Genomic DNA, 23,835 nt, shown 5'->3' with positions numbered 1-23,835 from the left:
AGCTCCTGGGGGCTGGGGAGGGCAGAAGTGAGCAAAAAATGGGCCATTTTGTGCCCTCCCCTCAGCCCCCAGCAGCACTCTATAAGCCTCCATAAGGCAACTTTTTTGACAAAAAAAGGCCCATTTTCGCGAAAAACGGGCCATTTTGGGGAGGTTTGCAGAGTGCAAAACCTTTTTTTCCCCTTTCAGAAAGCTGTTTAGTTAGAGTGGTTGATGAGAATTAGATTGGTCAAGTGCTGTGCCAGCAGAAAGTTTTAGGTGCTACAGATTCTCAGCGATTTCCTTCTCCAGCACATGGATAAATACATCTGGAAACATCTGCCTACCTACCTACTCTCTCTCTCTCTCCCTATCTACCTACTGTGTTCATCTCTCTCTCTCTCTCTCTCTCTCCCTTTATCTACCTACCTACCTAACTACTCTCTCTCCCTGCCTACTGTATTTCTCTCTCTCTCTATTTCTCTCTCTATCACTCTACCTACCTACCTATCTACTCTCTCTCCCTACCTACCTACTGTATTTCTCTCTCTCTCTCTCTCTCCCTTTATCTACCTACCTACCTACCTAACTACTCTTTCTTTCCCTACCTACCTACTGTATTTCTCTCTCTTTCTCTCCCTCTCTATCCCTCTATCTACCTACCTACTTTTTTTTTTTTTTTAAATTGCCTCTTCAAAATCTGTGTGCGTCTTATACTCCGGTGCGTCTTATACTCCAAAAATACGGTATTTGTAAAAATAATGACAGGAAATAAACAAATGCAACCAGTATAGTTTCCATCCTGTACCTCGACCTGATTCCTGGATGAAATGTGTCCATCTCCACTTTTTTATTTTCACCACCCTCACATGAGTCAAGGCTTTTTTTTCCTTTCCCATTACATCTGCAATCTACCAAATGAGTCCAAAAGTTCAACAATTCCAGCATTCAGTGTGATTGAATGCTGGATGGATAATAAAAAAAGTCTTTTTGAAGCATACCTTCCCTATTAACTAAAAACTCAGGAAGATAAAAAAATTCTGGGATGAGTTCCTTTACATCAGTCATTGATTCGTAAGATGAAAGGCGCCAGGTTGTATTAGTAGAATGGAATGTTCTGTCTGGAATATCAAAACTCTGATCTGAAAATGAGGAAATCATATTAAATTAATTAGAAATTAATATAACACACTTAAATATTTGGTGATCAATAAGGAATACATTTAATTCTCTGTTATCTATGTGTATGCACTTTTACTGGTGCAAACACACATGATACATTTCAGCACTTCTATTTCTAAGGATTATAAAAAAAGAATTAAAGTAAATATTTGCAATGGTTTGTTGGTTCTGTGTTGTGACTATCCAAATATTGCCGATTCAAAGCTAGGAAATTAAAATTATTTACATCATAAAAACCTAGGAAAATGTACCTTGATAAGCTAAAAACATCTTTGTGAAAGGAGGCATTCTAACCAGAAAGTGAAGAACTGTTCCACTATTTGAATAATGAGATCCATAATGATAAGGTTGTACAGGAGGCATCGGATCATCTTCTCTAGCTCCTTTACGATATTCTTCTTCTAGGTACTGCAGCAGAAAAAGAAAACAGAAGAAAAAACATGCTTGTCTTATTTTTAAAAAAAAATTATTTCCAAAGTTAAAATACAAAATTTTTAAAAAGTCATGCATTTCTGGCAATTAAGTGCTTGATTTAAACTGTAATTCAGCCCAAACTTATGGTTGTAAGTCATGCTGGTTGTTAAGGAGATTACCATTATGGCGAACTTATGACACACGTGCCATAGGTGGCACACAGAGCACTCCCTGTGGGCATCTGAGCTGTTGCCCCAGCTCAGCTCCACTGCACATGTTCGTGCGCCTCCCACCAGCCAGCTGGTTTTCGGGTCTCTGCCATGCTTGCGCAGGGGGCAGGGGGCAGGGGGCATGCGAAAGATGTGCATACATGCATGCGGGGTGGGGTCCGCGTGTGTGGGGGTCATACATGCATGCGTGGGGGCAGAGCGCACACAGGGGGGCCACATGTGCATGTACGGGAGTCATGCGTGTATGCATGGGGGTCACATGTGCATGCATGGAGGTCACCCACAGGGGGTTACACATGCATTTCATTGTGGGTGTGCGCATTTTTGGCATGCGACGGCAAAAAGGTTAGTCATCACTGCCTTAGACTGCCTGATTTTACAATTGTGGTCATTTAGCAAATGGGGTGGTTATTAAGCGAATCGATTCTCTCTAACAGGCATTTTTTTTGCTGAGAACTAGGAAGTAAACATAGCTTTCTGGCAAAAAAATATTGTAAACTGTAGTCATGTGACCGTAGGACGCTTCAAAGGGCCATAAATAGAGGCTGGTTGCTGAGTGCCCCAAATGCAATCAGGTGACTGAGGGAGTGGGGGCAGGGGGAAGTCTTCAGAACTTTGAATCCAGGACATGTAGCCTTGGGGAAGTCCATCATAACTTCAAATGGTCATAAGTGATTCATGTGCAATACTAAAGCAGTGCTGCTATTTAAATTAGCAATATAGTGAACTAATTACTTAATCATATCTTTGGACTGATAATTTAAAAATCAATTTATTAATCAACATGATCAAAATGAAAATTAAAAAAGTAATTGCCTTTAGATAAAACAGATTAAAACTCAGATATGAAAATTGGTTGTCATCAGGACTAAAGAGACCATTGATAGTGTCAGTGAAGACATCATGCAGTGACCATTTCGTTCAAGACAGTCACAAAGAGGAAATCTGAAAAAGTTTTCTTCAGCTGCTGAGTACGTAAAATCATTTATTTTTTCATAGATTACTTAGTAATATTATTACCAAAGCAGCAATTAATTGAAACTAACTCATCAGACTCAAAATTGGTTGGACTCTAAACTGTAGCAACAAAGAAAAGTGGCTCCCACAACAAGCTTGTGATCACTTGCGAAGACAATTATCTCTTATCCAAAACTAGAATGAGGAGGATTATTGAATATTTTATTCCCTTTTGCACATTTGAATAATCAAGCAGGCAGTTAGCAGAACACAAGGCATTCATGGTTTAATACTGTTCTCTGTCTCTCACCTCTTTGATTATAAATATGAATGATATGAACTGAAATATTTCAGTACCTTGTAAGTGTCCACGTAACGATCTTCCTTTTCTTTTGACTGTACGGCTATTGGCTTGATCAAATTTCTGAAATTATACCAATATTACAATTAGTCAATTCCAGAACGTAAGGAACACAACAATGCAATCTAATTGATTTTTTTCCCACTAGCATATGTGAATTTTACAGAAAGTAGTATATCTAGTAAATCATTTTAAAAAGCAAGCCATTATATTTTTACCTATAAACAGATGGGTCATGTAAGTCCAATGTTTCATTAGTATAGTCAGAAAGTATAAAGGGAAATACTGGATACTGCATGAGATCATTGAAGGAACGGCCAGCATGTTTATTTAAATGAGTGAGGTATTCAAAATTAGTGATCTGTCCAGTATACCACAGATGGGTCAACGCAGTAATGTTGCCATACTCCAAGAGATTAGGAAGATTGTTTGTTAGAATATTGTGGTACACATCATCCCGCACCTAAAAAGAAACAAAGAAAATTTCTACCAAGTCTTAAATCATGAATTTTTTGAAATGCACATTTTCAATATACTTGACCAGTCATGTGTTTATTTTAGAACTGTAGCCAGAGTAATACATACATATCTTCATGCCTCATTCACCTTTTGATATGTAGTCTCATGAATAGATGCTTGTCTTCTTTCCAAGATAAATTGCGTACTGGTAAAAGTCCTCTACTTAAAATGGCAATTAGGACCAGAATTTCTGTCACTAAGCAATGCAGCCGTAAAAGGGAACAAAAGTGTGGCACGACTTGAGGAAGGTGCACAAGACTGCACAATGATGTGTGAGTGACCAGTGTGGCACAAGCACAGAGGGGCCAGGGAAGGGTGTGCATATGAGGGAGACTGATCTCAGCAACTTGCAAGCTTCTCCGTCAGCTTCCCTATGGAGGTCCTGGGAAGGCTGCAAATGACAATCACGTGACTGTGGAGAACTGCAAACAGTTCTAAGTGTGAGTTGGTTGTCAAGTGCCCAGATCATGATCACGTGACTGTGGGGTTGCTAGGGTGGCTGGAAGGTTGAGGACCAGTCATAACCACCATCTGTTTAGTCCTGTTGTTATTTCTGAACTGTCGCTGAATGAATGGCTATAGGTTGGGGACTACCTATACATGCACAAACCTGTTCGTGCTATATGTCTATGGAGATTCTCAGTAATCCAGGTCTTTATTGTCCCAAAGGTGCTTTTTCAAAAGGCAACTGAACTTTCTGGTTTTTATTTGAAGACATTTCATTTCTCATCCAAGAAGCTTCTTCAGCTCCGACTGGAAGGTGGAAAATGAAAGGATTTATAATCTTTGCAGACAGCTGATCATTTGCATTCTTTTAGTGAGTCATTGAGGCATTTAGTTAAAAGAATGCAAAAGACCAGCTGTCTGCAAGGAGTATAAATTCTTCCAGTCCCCACCATCCAGTCAGAGCTGAAGAAGCTTCTTGGATGAGAAGCAAAATGTCTTCAAAGAAAAAACAGAAATGTCCAGTTGCCTCTTGAAAAAGCACCTTTGGGATTGTTCATAGTATCACATAAAATGCCATCACTATGACATCTATGGAACTTTTCTACTATAATCTCTCAATATAATATCATCTGAATTAAACCTTGATCATTTCTTTTCTCTTGTGATCTTTTAAAGTATATATTAATAGACTGGTTTTAAATACTTCTTGCTATACATTGGTATGGGTAACCTTGGGGGCAGAATATAACCTCCTAACCTCTGGAGGGAGACATGGGATATCTTCTATGACACACAGTATACCTATGATCAAAAATGAGACTTTCCATCTATTGGATTGCAGCAATTTCTTCAGGATGCCTGGGTTTTAGCAAAGAATTGTTCCTTTCCCAGACATACATGCAAACCAACAAACGTTGGAATTCAGAGATGGCTCTACTGCTCAGTTTTTCTCTGCCTGGACTACTTTTGATTTCCTTTGTAAATTTTCATGCATATGAAACAAAATTACACAAAGTTCCATCCAGCTTTGCTGTATAGTAATCAAGAATACCTACCTTTGTGTTGTCAAAAGCTAATAGTAACGTTCTGCCATTCGTTAAAAATATTTCTACAGCATTGTCTCTTAATTGCCACCAACGCTTGTGCACTTCTTTGATTTCCTCAAATGTCCAAGAAAATGATGCTGGCTCAGTTTCTCCCTGAAAACCCTAGAGAAAATTCATCATATTAAAGCAATTAGCTTCTTCATAATAATAATAAAACCCGGAATGTACTTATTTGACATGGAAATATTTTAATGTTTTGATATTTTTGCTACAGGATCATAAATTCTTATTGTTATTGTTTTATTTGATATTTTATGGCAAATGTCAGTGTTAATCAATACAGCTATTCCATGCATTTTAAATAAGTAACAAACATATCTAACTAACTTAAATACTTTCAGATGCCAGAGAAAGTCAATTTATGAAATTTACCTAACTAATGTTTTAAATTTTCTTTTACCAAATCACATAAAAATGTCTGAATTCCTAGGATTCTTACATATTATAGGTTTTGCTTGAATCATAACTAAATCTGCATAAGCATATTTTAAAGAATGATTTAAAAACAATTCAAAACTTTTACTTACTGAATTTTCAATAATTTCAGAAGCATTGTCTTCCACAAAATACATTCCACATTTGCCTGCAAAGTGAAACATATTTAAGAAATATTTTTAATTTATACATTGAGAGTTATCATGGATTATATTTAACCTATATGTTATATCAAAAGACTGACATAAAAATAAGTTTAATTTATTAAACTTAGGTATTACCCATCTCCAAAATGACTCTAGGCATGTACAATAAAAGCAAAAAATATACAAAACACAATATAATAAAATCATAAAAGAGAACAAGAACCATTGGCAAATGGCCTACAACCCAACACGTGTTGTTTTTAATGTTTTAATAGCAGTAGCAATAGCAATAGCAGTTAGACTTATATACCGCTTCATAGGGCTTTCAGCCCTCTCTAAGCAGTTTACAGAGTCAGCATATCGCCCCCAACAATCCGGGTCCTCATTTCACCCACCTCGGAAGGATGGAAGGCTGAGTCGACCTTGAGCCGGTGAGATTTGAACCGCTGAACTGCAGATAACAGTCAGCTGAAGTGGCCTGCAGTACTGCACGCTAACCACTGCGCCACCTCGGTTCTTTTTAATGTGTTTAGTTTTATAGTTTTGATATTTTATAGTTTAATTTTTGATTAAGAGCTACCTAGATTTGGTTAGAAGATGGGCAGCAATATAAATATTTTGAATGGATGAATGAATCATTCAATCAATCAATCCAAAAAGTGTTCCAACCACCTTAACCCAAGGCTTGGGAGAAAAGTCAGATTTTTAAGGCTAGCAGGATGGGAGTCACAAAGATATTGGGGGTGGGGTGGGGGGGTTGGAATCTCATTCCATAGTGGAAGGGGACAACTCACCACAGCCAACTTGCTGCGGCCCACTCGCCATGGACAGCTTGTCATGGTCAGCATGCCACGGGACAATTTAACAATTTAATTTAATTCTTTAAAATAAATTTTAAAAAATTACATTTTTGTCATTCACATTTCATTCTGTTCCTCCATTTGCTTCCTTTCTTTAATAATTGTATTCCACCATTTCTTTGATACTAGTGTAACTCTTGTCCTATAGCAAGCTGTCCCATGGCGAACTGGCCACAGCAAGTTGTCCTGCAGCAAGTTAACCGGACAAGTTGGCTGTGGCGAGTTGGATGTGATGAGTTGGCCATGGTGAATTGTCACAGACCCTTCCTACTCTGTAAGCTGCACTAGTTTACCAGTACCCTTTCAGGACTGTTTCAGCTCATTCCAGCTGGGCAGACTACATACCAGTACCTTGAATCACACTTGAAAGGGTACTGGTAAAGTAGCGCAGCTTACAAAGCAGAGGAGTCACATTGGCATAGTCAAGTATGCCCATCACTGCCCATACACCACTGCATTTTGGACTAATGGATGGCAAAAACACTGTTAGCAATTCTTTTATACTATGTATATTGTCTTTTATTTTGTAAACTGCCAAGAGTTGTTAAGAGTCAGCCAGTCTTGAAGTGGGATAAATAAAAATGAAATATATTGATAACAACTTTAAAACTTAAATTTGTAAAATATAATTCTGTTGTAGCAGAATTCATAAATGAAAAGAAGGTATTAACTCTACCAAATATGGAGTTTTACCCTTTAGCTTTTAGACAGAGAATCTAGTTCTGTTACTATTACTCATAAGCAAAGAAACAGGCAACAAACAAGATAAAAACAGTTTAGGTAGTAAAAGAATGGAAAACAAAAGAAAATAATCACCCAAATCTAATCTAAAAACAAGTCTCACTTAAGCAGTTTGTACTTATTTGGTTGCCAACTATTCTCAGCCTCAATGACAAATCTGACATTTTAAAGTTGCACATTTATAAGAAAAAGCACTAGTTAGCATTTAGAAATAAAGTTATTCACTAAGTGCCAAATATGACCCAACATTAAAAGCATTTTCCCTTCTGATCAACAGCAACCCAATCAGAAGTGAGACTATCGCTCACCTCAAAAAGATCATCATCATGCTACTTTGATCCTATTATCATTCCTCTCTAATAAAACTGTTTTTAAGACTGAGATGAAGGTGATTTTTGAAAGTATGGAAAAATTCCTACAGGCTAAGTTATATGCATCCCCTGGCTGTTATTCAGAAGAAAACAGCTAGATTTGCAATTTTTGCAGGTATCAAAAGTACTCATCTCAAAATGGCTGCCTGTATATAAGAACTAGATTGTTTGGTCAAATACAGAATTAAGAGTAAAAGATTTACCTAGTAACAATTCACCAGGGGTCTCTCTGGAGGGGGCCACATTTATACACCTTCGATTAACTCTGCAAAGAGATACAGTAAAATATGACAAATTCAAATACTACGGTAATATAAAATCAAGAATGGTAAATCCTAGTTATCACAAGTGAAATTTACAGGCAGAATACTTCTTCCTTCTCCCTCCTATTTCTTCTACCACCTCCTTTCTTCTGAGATGTAGAGACTGGCTGATGGGATCCATGCAACCCATAGTTTGGGTTCAAACCTAATAGTTTTATTATGGTAAACGTTCTTTTGTATTATAATCTATTCCTTAGATATTAACAGGATATACATATACATACATACACAGAGAGAGGGGGGGAGGGAGAGGGAGGGAGGGAAAATACCTACATAAATACAAGGGGAGGGGAGGAAATGTAAACAGTTAAGTCCAATGAATTGCATTACTAACACAGGCTAAATACATTAAAAAATATATGTATGTGGTAATAACTGAGCCCTCTTGTCAATTAAGTTAGCCTGAGCTCCCCCCTACTTGCTTCTCCATTTACTTGTTCAACATGCGGTCATATTTCTATAACTCGGCCTAACTTGTGAGAAGCTTTCTAGTTAGACAGATGATTCTTAAGCATCCTGTGTACAAATACTGATGACCCTGCATTATGTTACTTTTTTCACAAACCCCCTTTCCGGAGAACTGACCTTATATGCTCGCTGGCAGCTTTGTCTTTCACTGTAGAAGAGTGAGATGAATGTGTTTTGTCTTCAAACAGGTAGGCCAGAGGGAGCTTAAGAACCTCTATTAAGAAACAAAAACAAAACTTTTACGGTTTAATTTTTTTTAGAGAAAGTAACTGGACTCATAAAGAATACTATAACCTACCTTCCAATTTTTGTCTGTCTTTGAGGAGGTATTTATTTGGAATTGTTAAGTAGCACCTCTGCAAGCGGCGTCTCTCTCTGTTAGGTCCTTCGGTTGGGTCCAGCTGCCAAGATGTTGGGTAGGAGGTAGGGTCATACCAAAGAGCCCTGCAGAAATCAACCCATAGAGTGTGGCTGCAGTATTATAATATATTAATTATCTTATTCAGTTCACGCTTTTATTGGCATTATTATTATTTTCTCTGTTGTCTTGCAAGTACACTGAGTGCTTCTCTACTTCTGTGTCTAATCAAACTTGGCCAAATAAAATATTCAATTCAATCCCACCCAAGTAGAAGCATTGGAGTAAGCAGTGGCAGGTGCAGGTAGGCAGAGGGTCTGTACCTTTCCAATTTCACTTTATACATCAACAATTCCATTCTAATGAGCTTCAAGAAATTAAGAAATTCAAGAAATTACATATGCAATTTTGCTAAGCACGGTAAGAAACAGTCAATCCCTCAGGAAAGAGAAAACTGGAGATGATAATTTTGAAGGCCAAATAAATCAGCTTGATCTGCTTGCCTCAATGATACACTAATTTGGAATGAAATAGATGAGATCCCCCCCCCACACACACATTTTACATTACTATAACTTGACCAAATTTTTAGGTTGTTACAGAGAAAAGGTTATTTAGCTTATAGCAGTCTCATCCTGTACCGATTCTGAAGAATTGCAGAGTTTGCTTCTTTTAAAAGAAATAAAAGCAGCGTTTCAAGTGAATGTTTGCAACCGCTCTTCTAAAATGCAAATCTGAATGTGAATCAAATTCTATTTCACAAATGGGAACAGCTATCTCAGATTTTTTTTCTCATTAAGCAATAACAGCAGCCATTAATTTTTTGAAAAGTAGAAAGGTAGCTGCTTACCTATCATGTGTAAACTGCTGAATGAGCTCCTGCCAGTGTCTGCTGGCACTTAAGTCTGTTTTATACATCCCCCTGATGTGCTGAATCACCTTCTTTCTTTCCATTCCCTGGGACAGAGAGGCAGCCTGAGTGATGTCCCCTGCAATTTTAGAAATCTCCTTTGACTTTGCATCCAAGCGCTGAAACAGACTAAATGGAAATAACCAATTTAAAAGGACAGCACCATTTACATTAAGGAACAAACAAAGCAAGCACTGTATCAATTTGTAGCTGGGACTTTCCATTTATAAGGAAATGCTTTTTTTCCTGTTCTTCTCTTTTAGTTTAACCAATCCCCAAAATGTCTCCTCTAAAGTAAGATTTTTTTTTCAAATTAGGATTCAAAATGGATTGTAGGATTCAGAAGAAACTTCTCAAATCACCAACTTCTAAGATAATGCTGACTATAACCATAATTTAATTCCATAGCATGGCATTGAAGCTATCCTACTGTGAAAAGACATGGTTAAAAAGAGAAGACCTTGGATGCTAGAAAGAGCAATTTTATGCTGTTTGACTCTTCCGTCCCACATTGTATAATAATGAAGCACATGGCATTTTGTAAGTTTTTTTCTATTCCATGCGTTTGCCAAGCTGCACAGAGATTAAAAAGGAAAAAAAAAGCACAGTGCAACAATGTCTTCAGAGGGAAGTAAACTAGACTGGTGCCTGTCTTGATGAAGGCTCAAGGGCTGAGGGCAGCATATATTTTTATTCTTAGTAAAAGCAGTAGCAACTTACGTTTGCCAGTTGTTGGCCATTATCTTTTCCCAAGCAGCTTTATTCACCTCTTCTTCACCCATGTATTTCTTATGGTCCTGATAAGCAGTTTTAAAAAAAGTGATTCACTATTTCATCTATTTTCTTAATATTGCTGCCGTATTAAATACAGTGCTTTGGTACAGCAACCAACTAGGACAGGTACAGACTTCAACAGATAGTTAAGACTGCTGAAAGAACAATTGCAACCAGCCTGCCTTCCTTGGAAGATCTGTATATTGCATGGGTCAGAATGAAGGCTGACCTCTCACATCCTGGACATAAAGTGTTTCAACTCCTTTCCTCAGGACACTGCTATAGGGCTGGGATGAGAAACCTATGGAACACATGTCAGAGGTGACACACAGAGCCATCTCTCCAGGGATGCCAACATCTCCCGTTGCTCTTCCAAGTGCCAGGGTGCATCTTCACATGCACAGGAGCACCAGAAAGTGGAAGAGCAGCCGATTGGCACTCATGCATGCGCAGGGAAGCTGAGCTTCCGGTTTCCAGCATGCCAGCTGGTCTTTATGCACGCATGCATGCCAGAAACCAGAAGAACAGGTGACCAGTGCACATGCACATGCCGGAAACTGGAAGCTCAGCTTCCCGGCACGCACATGCACATGCATTTTCCGAGTCTTTCAGTTTCTGGTGCTCCCGCACACTCAGTGCCGAAAAGGTTTGCCAACACTGCTATAGGGTATTGCATGCCAAAACAACTAAACAGAGACAGGTTTTTTTTCCCTCGAGAAATACATTTACTGAGACAGAGAAGCTCCAAATTACAGTGAAGACATTACACGCATATACATTTATCATTAGTTTTGCATATCTGCATGCAATTTTCCTACAGTAGTATATGTACTTTTTGCAAACAATTTTCTTCAATTAATTTCCTTCCCTTATTTTTCCAAAACTATGGGGTTTTGTGCAAATCTTTTCCTAGTATGTTCATTTTTACACATATTTCTTTTTGAGACAATTGTAGTTCATAATTTGGAGAAAAATGTGTCTTTGCATGAATCTCAGTGTTTGTATTGATTTGAAAATGCAGAATTGTTTAACTTCTTATTGAAATGGGAATTTCAATAGATGCCCCATATCTAATTTTGCAAATATGTTAATGATATAAATGTAATCAAGTGATACAGTATATTCTGTAGATTTACATACCTCTTCCATTGCTTTTATGAGGTCAGGTTTTGGTGGAGCATTGAGAGGAATGTATTTGTACCCACAAAGCTTTAATGTATTCATGAATGCTCCAACCGATATCTGTTCTTCTTTGGTTAATTCATCTTTATGATCATGCATTAATTCAAATAAATACAGTGACAACTTAGGCCCATGCTGCAATAATAATAATAATACAGTTACAAATTAAGGACTATAGGAAAAAAAATCAGATAAAAATACTCATTTACATATTTTATAATTATTCAAAGCATATTCAACATGATTATGCACACAAATAGATTTTAGAGTTTGTGCCATTTGAACAACAGTTCCTTGTGCAAAATAGTTAAAGCCTTTTAAAGCTGAAGCAACATAGATGATTATATACTGTAGCTTAATACAGGTAGTCCTCGACTTACAACCACATTTGAGCCCAACATTTCTGTCAGGGAGACAGTTAAGTAAGTTTTGCCCCATTTTACGACCTTTTTTGCCACAGCCGTTAAGTTAATCACTGCAGTTGTTAACAACACGGTGGTTAAGTGAATCTGGTTTCCCCATTGACTTTGCTTGTCAGAAGGTCACAAAAAGTGATCACATCCCTGTCCCATTCGTATTGGAGGCACCATTTAAGCCACTTCTGGGTTGAAAGGATTGGCCAAGGACATCGCTGTTGCCTGGAGAACGCCCAGAGAGCTATTTTTATATCTCCATCAAGGAACTGAAGTGACGCACCCTGCCACACTGCAGCACTCGGGTCTTGAACACGAGCTTGCTAATGTCTGACCCAGCATAATAACCACTGGAGTCACAGTGCTCTGGGTGATCACATGAACCCGTCATACATCTGAGTCACTTGACAAGTATTTGAATTTTGATCATGTGACCATGGAGATGCTGCAATTATTGTGTAAAAAGCAGTCATGAGTCACTTTTTAGAGTACTATTGTAACTTCGGATGGTGTCTAAACAAACTGTTGTAAATCAAGGATTACATGTATCTACTATTCACAAAACCAGTATCAAAAATTCCACTGAGATCGCATAACTCTTTGTCATACCTAAATGTCTTTACAACCTATTATATAAAGATAGTTTCAAGAGGTCCATATTATCATTGATGCAAGGTGACAACAAAACATGGGCCACGGCCGTTTCTTAACATGAATTGGTTCTTTTACCAGACGTAACTACTAAAACACTTACTAACCAAAAGACCATAGCACAATGGCACAGCATTGCTTAACAACTAAAAGAAATTCAGATACAGAAAAAGAGCTTCCACTGTACTTCAGGGTCAACAGAAATGAGCTAAATGGGACTGCATAAATAGGCGCTCTCTATTGCTATGCTGAAGTGCTCTCAATTCACCTTGATTTTCCAGATCATATTCCCATTAACAATCCTGTTAAGAACTACTTAAAGGCATGTCATGGAGACTGGGGGGTGGGGGAATGTCATAATTAGTTGTAAGGGGGGAAAGCCCTCATAGGTGCCTCAGCTATACCACATTTGATCTGAAAAATAAGTAGCTGATATAGAACACTGTTACTTATTTAATGACAACACAGTATAGCTCAAAAAGAATACTCTATTAGGTATGAAATACCTGCGTTGCTTTTTGTTTGCCTCCAGGTACAATCCAAGACAATAATTTCAACCAGAAATGAACTTCATATTTTAAACCCAATTTCCTCAGGCAATAATTTAATCCCATGTGATTTCCTACTTCTTCCAAATTTTGACAATGTGGCTCTAGTTCAAAGTCCGTCAGTTCACAGGATAAAACTATCATCTATTAAGACCACATTTTTTCCATATAAATTTCTCTTATCAAGATTATGTTGAATAAATAAAAACCTAGAGAAAGCCACTGGTAGGACTAGAAATCTAAAATAACATTTCTCATACATACAACAGACTATTAACAAATGCCTCTCTCTCTATGGAGCTTGGGCATTTTAACCATACTAGAGCTTAAATATCTGAATTTTTGAAAAAGAAATTAAAGCAATTTCCCTTCTAGCTTTTAAAAGCACTAGAATCCTTACCTGCAAAGTTGTACTTAAACACTCTCGCAAAATCTCCTGGTGGTTAATTTCATGTAAGAATTCCAAAGTGTGCTTTCGTTCTTGCAAAGTGCGTGTTGGAGACAAAGCGTGCACAAGGAGTCGTCCAAGCTGTACTCTAAAAGTATCCTTACAAGACAAGAGAATTTTCTTCCACTGCTGCTTAGGGGTGCTTAATCTGGAAGTGCCCTAGGCATGAGAAAAATTAAGTTATCTCCCAAGATTCTTCTTTCTCATCTAGGAACAAAACACATGACTAATACAATACAAGCATTTGACTAAAATGAAGTACTCTTAAAGGGTTGGGTTGTTGTTGTTTTTTACAAGATACATATCACACCTTGGTAGACATAAACTATAAACATCCGGAAGGATTCCAACCAACAAAACATTGATTCTAGTTAGATTGAAAACTTAGAAAGTTGTGATTCTGAACAGTCTGTATTAAAATAATGTGCAATAGGTAAACTGTTATTTACCTGCTTATTCCCATTCAAAGTCTACTGCACCTCAGGCAGGTATATTGACACATTCCAATAGGTACTCTATAGCGGAGTTCCCCAACACCAAGATTGTGAACCAGTACCGGTCCATGGCCTATTGGGAATGGGGTGCACAAGCAGCAGCCAATCATGCAAAGCTTTATTTGCACATATGCAGGATTAGGTTGCACATGCAAAACCATCCCCTCCCCCCGCAGCCAGTCCATGGAGCCTAAAAGGATGGGTACCATTGTTTGGTTAAAAGTGATGTGAGGAAATAAAAAAGGAAGAACTGTCTGTCTATAAAGGGGGTGGGCAATTAATTTTCCCAAGGGGCCACCTGAGAAACTGGGACTTTGGTGAAGAGGTACAGCTGTCACCCTCTCCACCGCCATCCCTGTTACCGTGGACCAGACAAGTATAGTCAAAGGGCTCAATGTGGTCTGGGCTACAATAAGCAGTAAGAATGGATCAGAGGAATTGATGAACTTTAGGAGGTAATACATAGCACAACCACTTACAATAGATAATCCGATTCCTTCAATCATTATTTTAAACATTTCTCTCAAGAAAGTGTTTCTTGGGGTAAGTTCCTTCTGTTCTTCCTCCTTTTCAGTCTTGTCCTGTTGGGAAACTATTCTGGAAGATCTATTCTGGAATGGGATCTCAATCATTTCAGGGCAATTTTCAGAAAGGTCTGCAAATTTGAAAAAGGATTATATGGTCAATGTTAAAACAGATTGTCTTGATCCAAGGCATCCCACTGTCCATACTATACTTGCATGGCTGATAGATTACAGGAAATAACAGTTTTGAATGCAACTGAATTGAATACAATTGAATTTTATTCAATTATTTAATTTGCATTAAAAGGACTTCAGGCTATCATTTTCTTTGCTGTAAAAATGAAAATAGACTAAGAAGAGTTTGTGGTAATTGAAAGACACATAAAAATAGTCATTGCTAAAATGATGCCAGCTGGCAAGACAAGCAACATGTAATTTTTTCACATCAAATTTTAAACTGTACCAACATCTTGCATTTAAATGTGCAAACGTATCTAAATAAAGGATTTGGAATATTTTAAAAATACAGGGAGAAGAAAAATACAGTGAAAGTTACTGAAAATAAAAAAGGAGCTGCAGACTAGAGCAACAGCAAGTGCAGCAAGACGCTCAGGCACCTGAAAGCAAATCCTGGCTTTTAAGAGTTTCTATAACCCACATCAATGATCGCTTCAAAGGACAGGACAGGGGGCAAAGCCTGAAATGAAAAGCCCTGATTTCAGGATCTGGGCTCAGGACCACTAATGAAAAGGGCTGCTAAACTCAGGTCTCACAATGGGATGCATGCATAACAAAGGTTAATGACACCAAGAAATCAAAACCATTATGAGTACTGTACATGATCCAGTATGGTATAATATGGTATTAAGGTAGAAGAAAACAATGAACTGTTTTTAAATGAAGAACAATATTTCCTCTGCAGTTCTTTATATGGTACAAAGATCTAGGTTTAAGCAAAAATCTATTTGTGCAGCACTGCTCTCCTGCCCACTGAATCCTTTATTGCTACTAAAACCTCTTCCTATTCCAGGGGTGGTGGAGAACTGAATAGAAATTAACCAGTCTTTTGTGCAAACAACAAATACCAAACTCAATATGAAAGCTACTGCATTCCATAAAACCCAGAGTCATAAACTGGATTAGAAATGCCAAACTGTACAAAAATGGAACTTTAGAAAATACTGGCTACCATAGAAGATTTGCCATTCACACAATGTATGTCACAGATTAGCACATAAAGACGAAGCTGATGATGGTAAAAGGCAAGTAATTCATCCAAGAATCTAAACAAACTATCAAGGTATAATCAGGATCTCTAAAAGCATGTGTAATATTTCTATCATTTCTTACTAGACCTCTCTCATATAAATGCACATTCATTGACCCTCCCTCCCACAAGCAAGACATAGCATAGTCTACCACATTCTGCCATTGATCTTTCCACTTCAGTCTTTCTGTTTCTAGTTTCCTCCTACCCTGAGGCCTGTATTCCCCACCATTATCCAAATATCTGCTTCATTCATCCTCAGCTTTTCCTTAGTTGCCCCAAGTCTCCTGGTTTACTAAATTATAAAAGTGGAATCTGATATACCTTTTATTCCCTAAGAATAAATCTATATGGGGTTTGGAGATATGCTGAAGAATTTAATGATAGACAATTCAAAACCAACACTTTAAATCACTTTTGCCTCTATTATTATTATTTTAATTAAAAGCAATAGCCAGACATGCAAAATACCCTGCCACACAACTTCCAGCATTATAATGGACCATAATCTGCATAATCCTTCTTTAGGGCTACTTTTGATATATTGTTTGGTAAATAATTACAATATATAATTATTTCTGCTGTAATTCGACATATTGCTCAAATGATGTGTCTTAATGGATTCCAAAAATTCCTTAAGAAAGCTGATATTAGCACATTTTCATAAAAATGTTGGGAAATATTATTACCTTGATACATGAATCTATTGGTGGTTAGTACAGTAATCCTCTGTAACCTCTGTATAAGCTCTGCTTCAGTGGCACAAAGAGAACTGTCTTGACTCATTCTATGCATCATCATAAAATCCAGTTCCTCGTTTGCAATTGTGTGCATTCTCATTAGGAATGTCTCAGACTGAGCAATAGAAAATGTTCTTGGTGCTTCAAAAATGAAAAGGAAATGCCAATAAAACTTCACTGATAAAATTCCTTGATGAAATTTTAAATTGTAAACATCAAGTATCCACAGCATTAGCAGGGGGGAAAAGATTTTTTTTCTTTTGACAAGGATTTTTACATAAGGCAGAATGATTTAGCAAAATGAATTAAAGGTTAAAAACAGGTCAAGAGATTCTGCTTGTAAACTTAACTAACATAATAACAAACATTTTGATAATACTTTGTTATAGAGATATATCTTCTTTTAATGTTTACTCATCTTCAATAAACTTTTAAACTTTAAAAAAAACCCTGTATACTTCATCACAGAACAGTGACTAACCAAATAATTGTCGAAAATTGCTCAGTTAAAAAACTTACCAGCAATGCTTTTACGTTTTTGAAATATAGCCTGATGATCTTGAAATGATAAATGGGGTGAATGGCTTAAATGCTCGGAATCTGGATTTCCTACAGTTTTTATATACTTTACAGCTGATTGCAAGACTGTGAATTGCAAATTAACTGCCATTTCTGAAAGCAATAGAGATTAAATGAACAATCCATCATTTCTTCTGATTATTTCAAAGATTAAATAACTCAAACATGTTATTCACACAAAGGAATTTGGAGCTTACTCCGTGTTCTGTCATTCTTGCTCATCTGTAGATGTCCAAGTAACACCATAAGATCTTCAATAATCCGAAAATATTGTGTTCCTGAACAGCTGCAAGCATGGATTGTCACTGCTGCAAGTAACTGCTGTATATCATACACAAGCAATCTGGAGTCATTTGAGAGAATGCTGTGGGAAAGATGAAATCAGTTAATTAAATCCCATGTTTTAGTCCCACCTCCAAGTTCAACTGACTTCATTCCAATGGCTTACTGGGAAATTCTGAATATTTTATTTAAAACTACATGTCGTAAAAACTGTAAATTTTCTAAAAAGGACTCATGAACCTGCCTAAGTTCAAGCTACTTTTAGTGACTACATTCGAAATTACATAATATGTAACATGGTAATTAATCAATGGCCCCATGTTCATACTTACGATTGAAAGTTGAAAGTTATTTCTTTATATATTTATATACAATATATAAGAAATGTATATTTCTTTTTTCTTTACTATATTTATTTTTCTTTTTTTCTTTATATTCTTTTTTTAGTTTCCATTAGTTTTTTTTTTGTAATTGTAATCTCTAATTTATAATTAGAATTAACTCTAAGTTTCTACAAAAAAAAAAGATGGCATTGAATTGATGGGACTTGGAGCACCCCTATTCTGCCTGGACATACCTAAGACAGCCAGCCCTTCAAAAAACCAGAGAAACAGCACTTAGATTTACCGTATTTTTTGGAATATAAAACGCACCTTTTTCCCTCAAAAAAGAGGCTGAAAATCTGGGTGCATCTTATAAACTGAATACAGTATTTTTGGCCTCCTAAAACCCCACCCCTTCACCAAAATGGCCGTGCATAGCCTTTAGGAGGCTTTCAGAGAGCTCATGGGGGCTTTTTTCGGCGAAAAACGAGCCATTTTTGGGAAGTCTGCAGAGTGCAAAAACTTTTTTTTTAATTTGCCTCTTCAAAATCTTGGTGCGTCTTATACTCCGGTGCGTCTTATAGTCCAAAAATACAGAATATACCGCTTCATGGTGCTTTACAACCCTCTCTAAGCAGTTTACAGAGTCAGCATATTGCGCCCAACAATCTGGGTCCTCATTTTACTGACCATGGAAGGATGGAAGGCTGAGTCAACCTTGAGCCTGGTGAGATTCAATCTGCAAACCTGATGGCAGCTGGCAAGCAGCAGAAGTAGTCTGCAGTACTGCACTCTAATCACAGCTATGACATAAATGGTTTTATGTCTTCTTCCAATTCATGCCATTCCATGCAAGCCTGTACCTTACATGAATATCTCAAAAGTAATCTAAATTATCTCATGTTCTACAACAGAAGAAAAGTAACAATGCCACTTACTTGGCTTCAAGTCCATTAAGTGTTGCTAAAGTATTACAGAGCACATACAACAAGCCATTATCCAACAGCATGTCTGCCATTTTAGGACAAGAATTTATGATTTGCAGCAGGAAACAAAAGGAGTTATGTAACAGGATGCAATCATGGAGGGAATTCTCAATAAGGCCCAGAAAAGGAATGACACACCACTTTTGAAAATGTCCAGCATTTTTCGCTTCTTCTAGATCAAAGCTATAAAAACAATAATAATGCAATCTTAAACTCAAAGCAGCAAGAAGACTTACATTTTAAAAATAGAAATATTATGCATTGCTATTAGCACTAAGAAATAGAAATATAATATGAATGTATCAATTTACATGTAATAACTTTTAACTCAGTGATAAATTGAATGGATAAATTGAACTTTTAGCGGTGAATAACTACACAACATGACTCACTACTTTACCTTTAATTACTCATTTAGCTACCACAGCAAGTTTTAGGATTTAATTCAGCTTCCATATTATTATAAGCCATACAATAACTACTAGCCTGAAATGGCTAATGAAAATGCTATTAGCATAATAATGAAATAAAGCTTTGCTATCAATAAAATGTATTGGCCATGAACAAAGGTTACACTGAACAATACTGAAATAATACAATTATGAATGATAAACTTCTTTCCTTCCTTTCTTTCTTTCAGTGATTTAAAAGCCAGGGTAGTCTAATGACATTCTGTGAGTTTAACCTGGAAATTTGCTGAATTCTTCCTTTAGGTACAAAACCTAGAATGTTAGATATTTTTATATTATTTGCAAGATCTCAAAAATTATTTCTCTGCCTCTTAATATGAAAGCCACTAAGGAAAAGTATCACCTCTCAATCATCTTCAAAAAGGAATCTGAAGAAGAGTAAGGGTGGTACACTGATTCTTCATAATAACTGTCTCAATTGGTTTAACTACGGTAATCATTAAATTACTCAGAATCTCTAGAAATAAAGTGGCATAAACATAATATGCCTACAACAATTTACCAAATCTTTATTTTTCCTGAAAACGCATTATTGATCAAAAGAGGGGGAAAAGGCTATAGTTACTCTTCATCCAGGCCAACTGAACGACCCAAAAGCAATTCTAGAAAGCATTCCATAAGTTCCTGTGTTCCTTGGTGAAGATACAGCTGATTAGCTAACAAGGAGAAACCTCGGTTCTTCAAAAACTTCTCTTTTTGTTCTCTAGTTGCTCTGCTGAAATAGGTGTTCAAAAGCTAGAGAGAGAAAAATAAAGATCTGGAGTTTGTAATATATTCTGAGTTTTCGAACAGGACTTGTACTGTCTCACTGATAAGTACATTGTTACTATACATTATTTGTAAAGCTCTCAAGCATTACTTAGCTTTCATAAAATAAATTAATAAAATGAAATGCTCGAAGAAATACATGGGGGGGGAGGGGAAATCCCATCCTAAACTATTTTATATATTACTAGCAGATAACCTAGTGTTGCTCGGGAATTTATTTAAAGGAGGAAAATGGCCAATTTTCTAATTTTGGATTTTCCCCCTTAGCAGAGGGAGCCCCCTTGTGGAGTAGTGTGAAGCCATCATGGCAACTCCACTGTGTTATACAGTAGAAGCCATTTTACGGCAGTACAATAGAAGTCATTTTAAGGCACAACAGGCTGTATCTTAACAGAACACATACACACACAAGGGGTGTTAGGGGTATCTTACCCCCACACTATTTTTTTCCAGAGAGGAAATCATCTGTGTACCAAGTTTGGTTGAAATTGCTTGAGGCATTCCAGAGTTATGCTGGCACACACACACACAAAAACACACACAGAGACATTTTTATAAATAGATATAGATAGATTAGTAATAGGAGAGTTTATCATGAACCCTGAACAGGTTTATCTTGTTAGATTAACTTGCAGTCTGATCTTTTAAAATATTGTACAATGTCTTCTCCAGATAAGAAACACTGTGAAAACTGTAACTTTATAAAAGAAAAATTTCTCTCAAGTGTTTTTAAACAATAGTAGGTAATTGTGCAGAAGTAATTAGCAGAATAGTTCCAGGAAATTAAGTTTAATTTGTTCTTAGCAAAGAAGTACCTCATGAAGATTGTATAATGTTGTTTCAGAGTAAAATACATGGGTTTTTTTCAGTCTATGTCAAATTAAGACTAGTGTGGTGTGACATTATACCATTTCCACGTAACAATTACAACTTTTCTGCTGGTTAACTTTCCCCAATGAAAAATTATATAGTAATTCCAAAGCACAAGATGGTTATTTAAGATTATGAAGAATTAAATCTAAAATAAAAAAACTGAAAAAGGTTCACAAAGCAGATCATTGCTGTAAGAGAAACAAATTAACAATAGTATTCACTCATATTCACTCTCACCAAAAGGAATGTTCTACTAATTAAAGGAATATAAATGCCACAGAAAGAGGTGTTTGGAAAGATACATAATTCAGCTCATACCTGATGCTATTTTGATGTTTCAAAATACAGGCAGTCCTTGCTTACCAATGGAATTGCGACTGGAATTTCCATTGTTAAGCAACATGGTTCTTTTTTCCCCATTTTTTTTATTTTTTATTCTCTTACATACCATTGTAAATATACATTCACATAATTGTTATTCTTCTTTATCGTTTATCATTCTTATATATTTGTTATTCCATTTAATAGGTTATAATATACAGTTTGGGTTGCTTTATTTACCATCCCTTCCGCCTGTTATAACACCACCTTATTTTTCCTTTCTAAGTAATGTGGTTCTAAAGCAAATGTCATATGACTTAGGGCTGCTTGGGGATGGCAGTTTCAGCAGTCCCCAATTACTGTTAAGCAAGGACTATGCAAGTCATTAAACAAGAACTTACTCATTTAAGTTAAGAATTTGCATAATTTCAAATTCTGACATCCTGCTAGCTTCCCCATTCACTTTGCTGGGTGGGAAGCTGGCAGGGAAGGTTGCAAATTGTGATCTTGTGACCACAGGATGCTGTAATGGTTGGAAAACAGGGCCAGATGCCAAGCACATGAATCACAATCACATAACTGTGATTGGTCGCCACGATGTAGAAAAGATGTGGAGACTCTAGAAAGAGTGCAGAGAAGAGCAACAAAGATGATTAGGGGACTGGAGACTAAAACATATGAGGAACGGTTGCAGGAACTGGGTATGTCTAGTTGTATGTCTAATGAAAACAAGGACTAGGGGAGACATGATAGCACTGTTCCAATATCTCAGGGGTTGCCACAAAGAAGAGGGAGTCAAACTATTCTCCAAGGTACCTGAGGGTAGAACAAGAAGCAATGGGTGGAAACTAATTCAGGGAAAGAAGCAACTTAGAACTGAGGAGAAATTTCCTGACAGTTAGAACAATTAATCAGTGGAACAGCTTGCCTCCAGAAGTTGTGAATGCCCCAACACTGGAAGTCTTAAGAAGATGTTGGATAGCCATTTGTCTGAAACGTTTCCTGCCTAGGCAGGGGGTTGGACTAGAAGACCTCCAAGGTCCTTTCCAACTCTGCTATTGTATTGTATAACTGTGTGGGCATGCTACAATGGACCCAACTTCAAAGACTGGCCTTAACTACCACATAACAGTTGCTGAATAAATAGTTTTTAAAGAAGTGGCTTCTAATCTAATTCAAATAAAGTTGTTTTACTGAATGAAACATATAACGTATGTCAGGCTCTCCTCATTGTAAACAGTTTTGGTAAAACAGACAATCTCTGCTGTAAAGGTCCTGTCCTCTCATTTCGAGGCTGTAAGGATTGGACAAACAGATTCTGGCTCCACCCTACCACGATTCAGTGGTTGTGGATCTTTAGCAACATGATCCCAGAGAATTTTCACCTTTAGGTCTGGATGAGATAGCACTTCCCCATTCAGAACAAGTGCGCAATCTGGACATAGCTCCTACTTGAAGACAAAGTGGCAGTTGTGGCTTGAAAGGTCATTGCACAACACAAAAACGTCATTTGATCCAATTTGTGATTCCAGTTACACTTATAAAGACTTTCATGTGACTTAGGAACTGGATATCTGAGGTAGCTTCTGCCTATCTTGTTCAATCAGACATAGTTGGCATTCTGTATGTTCCATCAGACAAACATTGTCATCTGATAGGATTCAAAAAGCAGGCCTTCTCTATCACTGTGCTTGCCCACTGAAAGAGCATTTTCCCCAGAGATTCATATCTCTGTTTTCTTTTTAAAAGTTTCTAGAAACATGGCTCTTCCCCAGATTCTGCTTAATGTGGATAGTGGGTCTCTTGTAAGATTTCTATTTCAGTGGGATATCCTTGCTTCTTAATTATTTTAATACATAGATTTTTCTCTCTAGCCATTTCACTCATTCATTCATACACACACACACACACACACACACACACACACACACACACGTCCTTACTTTAATGACTCCTTGCTGAATGAGAGTAGATGGATGGTTCACAAGAACTATGAGAATATCTGGCTGAATCAGCTTGTCCAATACATCTGGGAGCATCACATCTGGCAAAATTAAAAGAATTCTTCGCAGAAGATGATAAAGACCATGGCATATGAGTACGAGACAATCTTCTGTTGATCTGCTGAAAATAAAACCCTGTATTTTTAGGATATCCTATACTGGTATATAGTGAAAGGAGATTGCAACTACCAGACAGATTTGGGAAAGTGGAGATTACTAGAGTCTGAACAAGGCCATTTCCTCCATATTTTTACCATAACACAAGTACTATAGTCCATTAGTTGGCCTTTATTACCATCAACAATTAGCAAAAGTGAAATAACAGATGTACAGTAAAATACTAAACACTGATGCCATTTTTAAGATGACTTATTGTACTGTT

The 23,835-nt window shown here is 37.0% G+C and overlaps 1 protein-coding gene across 1 annotated transcript in view; it reads right to left on the bottom strand.

Moving 5' to 3' along the window:
* LYST (lysosomal trafficking regulator) overlaps nt 1-23,835 on the bottom strand; it is a 98,360-nt gene that overhangs the window by 26,145 nt on the left and 48,380 nt on the right. Inside the window, exons 24-43 of the mRNA XM_087718070.1 lie at nt 23,394-23,571; nt 20,054-20,223; nt 18,971-19,201; nt 17,625-17,791; nt 17,368-17,520; nt 16,798-16,989; nt 14,797-14,972; nt 13,776-13,982; nt 11,722-11,898; nt 10,528-10,604; nt 9,748-9,936; nt 8,838-8,983; nt 8,657-8,753; nt 7,952-8,013; nt 5,723-5,778; nt 5,145-5,297; nt 3,342-3,586; nt 3,120-3,186; nt 1,413-1,569; nt 981-1,121 (exon numbers count right to left, since the gene is read on the bottom strand). Of these exons, the coding sequence (XP_087574196.1) occupies nt 981-1,121; nt 1,413-1,569; nt 3,120-3,186; nt 3,342-3,586; nt 5,145-5,297; nt 5,723-5,778; nt 7,952-8,013; nt 8,657-8,753; nt 8,838-8,983; nt 9,748-9,936; nt 10,528-10,604; nt 11,722-11,898; nt 13,776-13,982; nt 14,797-14,972; nt 16,798-16,989; nt 17,368-17,520; nt 17,625-17,791; nt 18,971-19,201; nt 20,054-20,223; nt 23,394-23,571 (3,041 nt within the window). The remainder of the gene's footprint in view (nt 1-980; nt 1,122-1,412; nt 1,570-3,119; nt 3,187-3,341; nt 3,587-5,144; nt 5,298-5,722; nt 5,779-7,951; nt 8,014-8,656; nt 8,754-8,837; nt 8,984-9,747; nt 9,937-10,527; nt 10,605-11,721; nt 11,899-13,775; nt 13,983-14,796; nt 14,973-16,797; nt 16,990-17,367; nt 17,521-17,624; nt 17,792-18,970; nt 19,202-20,053; nt 20,224-23,393; nt 23,572-23,835) is intronic.

Source organism: Thamnophis sirtalis, unplaced genomic scaffold (genome assembly GCF_051295495.1).
Source record: "Thamnophis sirtalis isolate CommonGarterSnake01/CBP01778 unplaced genomic scaffold, rThaSir2_p1.2 scaffold_6, whole genome shotgun sequence".
Lineage (NCBI taxonomy): Eukaryota > Metazoa > Chordata > Lepidosauria > Squamata > Natricidae > Thamnophis > Thamnophis sirtalis.
Note: the sequence above shows the minus strand (reverse complement) of the source record. Positions and strands in the feature narration are given on the sequence as shown.